The 6502-nt window shown below is 41.5% G+C and overlaps 1 protein-coding gene across 2 annotated transcripts in view; it reads right to left on the bottom strand.

Moving 5' to 3' along the window:
- GAPVD1 (GTPase activating protein and VPS9 domains 1) overlaps positions 1–592 on the bottom strand; it is a 22272-nt gene extending 21680 nt beyond the window's left edge. For both annotated transcript variants that reach the window (XM_010021655.1, XM_010021654.1), the window contains exon 1: positions 411–592. In XM_010021655.1, coding sequence (XP_010019957.1) covers positions 411–592 — 182 coding nt within the window. The remainder of the gene's footprint in view (positions 1–410) is intronic.
- Between the last annotated feature and the right edge of the window lie 5910 nt (positions 593–6502).

The following is a 6502-nucleotide window of genomic DNA, read 5'->3' on the forward strand; positions in this document are numbered from 1 at the left end:
GGAAAGAAAAACATTGGAACAGCCTAAGTAACTCTTAAGCAAACAAACTTCGTAAGAGATGCCCCACAGTCGATCTATTAAGAAGACTACCACCAAGGAATAATGTCTTTTCATATAGTTAATACAAATTATTTGCAAATTCAGGAATAGGGAGAGTTAATTCCCATAAACTGTGAACAGAAGTGAAACAAACACATGTACTGAAAAAGGTAGCTTAAGCAGCCAACAAGTAAGTTTCAGGTGAGTCAGATTCTCTGGTTAAGATTTGCTTTAAAACTTTACTACTTTTATGATTAGTATAGCAAAGGACTCCAGATACCAAGAGTGAATAATCTGATGGATTTGCTGCAATTCACAGAAGTTCAGAAGCTCATTCTCCCCAGGACCACCCTCACCCCCCAAGTCACCTTGTTATAATCAGTCTGTCCAAGTTAATCCTTTGCTGCTTGGAAATCCATGCAGTGCGGTACAGCTTTTCAGCTGTCTTCAATACATCTGCATTGAGCCTCTGAATGAGTTGCTTTTCGGAGTTTACATAGAGCCGTTCCTGCTTGAGGTGATGAGCCAGCGTGTGTATATCCAGCTTCACCATCTTGGGCAGCGAGTGGGTTACACAGTACTCACTGAAAGGAAGAAAGGACACAGGTCAATTCCAGCAGTTAGGGAACAAGTTCTGTCAGCCCCAGTGAAGTGATAAGCAGGTTATAAACTCACACCTCACAGTACATGCTGCTGCGCCCCTTCCATGTTAGCACATTAGTATGTTCTCTCAAACCCACCACTTAATGACTGAGTCACTCTTTCTTAATGCAAGGTTTCCTAATTACCAATTTCACTAACCCCTTGTTATGTCAGCACATCAGGGACACTTGCATAGCAGCAAATGATACTTTCAACACACACTCGTGAACCGAAACAGTAATGCAGCACAGTGCTACAAAACTCTTGCACCACTCCTCCAACACACAACCCAAGGAACTGCCATTACTTGGCCCTTGCTACAGTTCACGTGACAAGCTCATGGACAAGAGGAGTCCTATCCCAACTCACCAAAAATGTTCCTGCACTTACAGCCTTCTCCTAAAGCATGCCCACATAACACAGCACTATCCAAGCACCTGGATGTGCTTATCTCTGGCCTGTTGAAACAAATGCCCTCTCTCACCTATGTGTAAGAAACACAAAGCTCCCAACACTGGTCTTTTCTGTTAAAAAAGTTATTACTAACAATTCAGAAAAATAAAACCAAGGAGTATCAATATCCAGACAAGGCAGAAGTTGGAAATAAGTCTAGAGACTTTGCTCAACAGTAGAATTCATTCAGAAAAAAAATTCCTTGAATATTTCAATTCAGAAGAATATTTCTTTGGGCCACTATCCAAAAATGTTCTTTTAAAGAGAGAAAACTGAAACAACCGTAGGCTTTCATAGCACAACAGGGACAAAAATCTACACAAACTAGTGTTATGTCTCAATGTAACACCAGCTCTAGCTTCATAATTAGAAAACATCTTACTTAGTAGTTAGATAAAACCACACTGTTCAAAACCAGTTCAAGGAGCTGATCCATCTCAAAATTAACTCTAGCAGCTATCTGCCAGATGTACTGGTAACAGATACATGTCAGACCTGTCAAGGGATCTGGTGACAAACCCTTCAAAGTCATATTACAGCTAAATGAAAATCTTACTTCCCACAACCTGTAGTGACTCCAGAGGAGCCCTGCTTCATAAAACCACTTAATCCATGCTTGAGAAACTACAAATAATGTACCACGCACTGGCCTAATGCTCTCCCCTTTCAGTGTTTTAAAGACCTGTGGTTCACTGCTCAGCATAGCAGGAGATGATCTCCTCTGAAGAATACAGATTAGCTCCCTAATTAGACACAGGTTTTACATTTGTTGGGGTTTTTTCTCAGTCTGATAACCAGGTGCACTGACAACCATCGCTGCTCCTTGTGTGTGCAATTAAGTTCTTTCATCTGCAGTTTTAACCTCACCATCAAAACGCTAGCAGAGACTAAAAGAGATGCTGTCACAAGTCTATGTGTAAAAAACTGCACTCTTATTACACCCGATGGTTTAAAGGCCATTCCTCACAGACAACTGTGTATATAAGGCTCTGAAAAAGAAATATAAACCCCCCAAAAGCCTCAACTCCCTGCTCAAAAACCCAAACAAAAAACCCCAGCAACCCTAATCAGCTGTTACAGCTCATGCATCCAAAGATGAGATTAAGCAAAGCACTTGAAGGATGCACTAATTTAGGTATTTTAAAGTAGGATGATATCAGAGACATGATTAGAAAAAAGAAACACTGACATCACTGCCAAAGTACTTAGAGAAACAAATGATGACTTCTTGCAACAAATTTATTTCTAGTCCCAGAATTTAAGGGCTCACAAAAAAATTGCATTAAACTCAATACTGCTTGTAAACACAGTAGTAACCAGTTATTAAGCTGTTTGTATCTGCCAGGAAAAACAAGTTGCATCCATAGAAAACACACATACACAAGATCTGCAGAACTACCTTCTGCCTTTTCAGATGCTTTCTGCTCTAAGGCTGTGCTTAAGAGCTGCTCACAGTTTATCAAACCTCAACAGGTTCAGCTGACACGTTCCATTTCAAGGGGCCCACCCATAGGCTGATTTTCTGACAGAAAGTTAGTCCAAGTGGTTCTTCTGCTTGTAAGCAAGTTTAGGGAAGGGACAGAGGATGTTCACGGGGTACCCCCATGAACAGCCTGTTCACTTTGCCTGCATTCCTGTGCCTTTGTCTTGCCAAAGTGCAGAATGAGTTTCTATTTTTGTGTCACTTGTTATAAACACATTTAAGAGTAGACAAGCTGATTAAACTGCTTCTGAGGTGTCTCATACTTCCAAGTAAAGTGATTTCTCCGACTCTTTCACTCAGTGTGTTTTGTTCAGAGTTTTTTTTTTTTTTACCTAAAGATGTTTTCAGCATCAGGGATGTGCAAAGCACTCTTGACAACCTCTAAAGAAAGACTGTTCTTTTCTCCCCTGGCCCACGGGTAGGAGCAAACTCCAAGTGCCCAGTCAGCAAAAAAGACAAAGTGTCCTGGAAACAAAATACCTTTTCTGTTAAGTTACGATTATCAGAACAGCAGTTTTAAACTGGTGGTAAACTTCTCAGGAGCTACAGACAGTTAAAATAAAATCAGTTAACACTCAACAAACAAGACTCCCACACAGTCTGGAGTCTTAATACACACGCATATAATCCACCCGCCCAGCAAAGAGCAACAAAACAGTAAAAAAGGCCAGGCTACTGCAAAACAGTAGTGTACCATTTGTGATGCCACCTGAGAATTAAAAAAGAGACAGTATGTGCAAGGCCCACACTCAGAAAGTGAAGTTACCACCTTCACAGAACAGAAATTATTTGGGCACTTCCTCATGACAGAGCATCACAACCATCATGATCAGATGAAACACCAACGCACTGAGTAACTGTGAGAAGCTGCACACTGCTGTGCACTCTGGTTTGCTGTAAACTAATTCCCACCGTGAACTTCAGGCCCAAAACAAAACAAGGCTCCAAAGACTACCATTACCTGCATCTGTACTTCCAAATATACCATTCCCATGACTACCTGATAATAGCCTATCAATTGGCCACTACCCACATGCCTGTCTTATCTGCGTCTACTGTAGAACACCAGAAATAACAAAAGCAAGAGAAGAATTGATCTGGAACCATAGCAGGCTAATAAGTACCACTGTGCTGTGAAGAACTATGAAAATCCACAGGATTCCTGTCGATCTGCAGGAAGTCAACTGCATGACAGCAGTTTTTGCCCTTTGTACAAGAAAGAGGGATAAGCAGCTTCCCCATCTTTATAATCCTCGCTTAAAGTTAAACTTGCTTGCTAGTGATTGCTACTGAAATACACCTCTGTGAAGAAGAATGCCTCATTCCCTCCCATTGACCAGGATTACAAATGAATTACTCTGAAGTCGCACAAGTATAGCAGGCAACAGTGCAAACAACTTTGTCTTCACCTTAACTTTCTGTCAGACATCTAAGCACACCAGAGATGTAGAGCAGGTAGTTTAATACACACGGTACTTAAGCAGGCTTCAGATGGGCTCTGAAGAAAACTTGCAGCATAGTGAAGAAAAACCTAGCTGAGCAAGATGCACACACCATTACTCTCTTCAGATACTGATATAAACAAAGCCTGTCTTGAAAGAAGAAGCTATTGTACTGCTAACACACCTACAGGACATACATTGCTCCTGTCCAAAATCCCTCTTCCCTTATGATCAGTGTGAGAAGACAAGAGTTACATACTCGGACCAGGCTATGCAACATTCACTAGACGCCAGCATTAGGGATGAGAGCTTTAGAAGCATTAACCACAGTTGGTATTTGGTAACACACCAGAAAAGCAGCAGTAGGGCAGAGCAAGCAGCAGCAGCCTCATCTGGTACTAATTCCAGAACGTTGCTTGTCAGGTTACCTTATCAGTTTCTTGTAAATAAAAAGGTGCCTGTAATTATCCAACTATCTGATTTATGACTACCAGGCACCATTCCTGAAATAATAGATGTAGGTACAGAGTTGTATAAAGGAGACAGTTCAGGAAACTTGGGTATCCAACAGTCTGCTGCAGCTGAAGTATCCTGCTACGTGCAAATCATTTTTCAGCCTTGGCAATTGCCTTTTGATATGAAAACATTTCAAATTTTTGCCAGTTATTTCACACCTATTTAGTAGCTACCAAAAGCTGTGACACTGTAGGAGAAGCTTAGCACAACAATTCAAACAATTTCATTCTGTGATGCTCCACCATATCAACAACAAAGATTGTGTGACCTGACGGCACATCAGATGTTCAGCCCATTATCAGCGTGACACAAGTTTGTTCAAAATCCAAGACTATCTATGCCTTTGATGAACACAGGACACGGATTGTTTCCTACATTTAAAAGTCCTGGAAAGTACTACCTTTAAAGTACTGAAGCCCACTGTGCATAGTATGTGGGTTTGTACTGTGCCATACAGGAGAAAGCAATATTTTTATAAAGTATTTCTGCAATTCAGCTCACAGAAAAGGGATTCAATAGTCAATACTGCCAGTACACCAGATTCTTCTTCCTCCTCCTGCGTTTCCTGCTCAGGGTTATTTGCTCCTCCTGGGTCTTGCTACACAAGACTCGACTTCCAAAGCAAGTTTGGGCAGATCTAATGTAGGCAGGGCAGGGCAAGGCAAAACTGAAATCACTCCATCTTACTGAAAAATAATTCCTAAGCAAGCTTGAATAGCTTCCATGCTAATTCATCCCAGATGAACTACCTCTTTCTTCATCAATATTTACAGTAATAACTAGCAAGCCATATTTCTGTATATAAGCTAACAGCCTATCTTCCCAAGTTGAGATTAAAAAGTCCATTTTTCAGTAGGATAGTGCTCCATGACCTAGGATTTACCTGCTCAACTTTCACGTTACAATACCCACGATCTCAAACATGTGTATGACACGCAAAATGTACTTCAAGTTGTTGCAGTTCAACTATCTAATCAATATTAATAAGAAACTCATACCTCAAGTTTGTTTCTGCCCAGTGGCTGCTCTGCAGCTAGCACTGAACATGCTATCTATCCAGAAAGACTTGTGTGCTAGGAGCACCTCATTTCTACGCCCCTTAACAGAGCTTATCAGTAATGCACAGGATGAGTTGGCTACTGAATTATCTATTACAGCATTACCGTGTTGCATAAAATAAAAGCATGTAATTGTACTAAAATTTACTCCAGCTGCTTGTGATGCTAGAAAGAGGAGTTCCCTTTAAGTAAGGAGTCATGCTAATAAACTTTTAGTCAGAAGTGCAGAACCCAAAGCCCTCAAACTGACAAAAACAACCTGTTCCCAGCTACTCTCGAGAGCAGTTTCCTTCCTCATCGTCACACATCCCATCCATGCTGTGCCGTAAAGAGTAACTGCTACTAAATACAGAGTATATTCTCCGGGTCCTGACAAATCTCACACCAAACCCTCATGTGGAGTATCTTAAATATTTTTTAAGCCCTCCAAAGAGAAGTCTGTTTCCTAAAGCCACCATCCTGCTGCTGTTTTTCCAGAAGCAGCGTATTTCAGATTTCATTTACTGTCTGTGCTGTTCCCCTCTCCATCAGCTTCAGATTGCAGCTTCTACTTGTGAGTCAACTGCGTTGTCCATAAAACCAGCATTCTACCTAGGGGTAAGTGTCACACGCTGGCTTTGAGAGCTTGATCCTAACAGCTCTCCACCTTCAGAGCACAGTATCATGACTTTGCAAGAAAAAAGGCAGATACTTGCTTGACCGAGTTCTTCAGCTCTACGGGTCTACTGGCAACAAAAAAGGGAAGTCCCAGTACTCCTCCAGCTACAAGTTTTAGACCTGCATCACACAAAAGCCTTAAAGAGGAGACGGCAGCGACGTTCAAGCCGAGCTGCTTCGATAGCGACTCATTGCCCAATCCCACCCCACGG

Source organism: Nestor notabilis, unplaced genomic scaffold, assembly GCF_000696875.1.
Source record: "Nestor notabilis isolate BGI_N333 unplaced genomic scaffold, ASM69687v1 scaffold35169, whole genome shotgun sequence".
In the NCBI taxonomy this organism is placed as follows: domain Eukaryota; kingdom Metazoa; phylum Chordata; class Aves; order Psittaciformes; family Psittacidae; genus Nestor; species Nestor notabilis.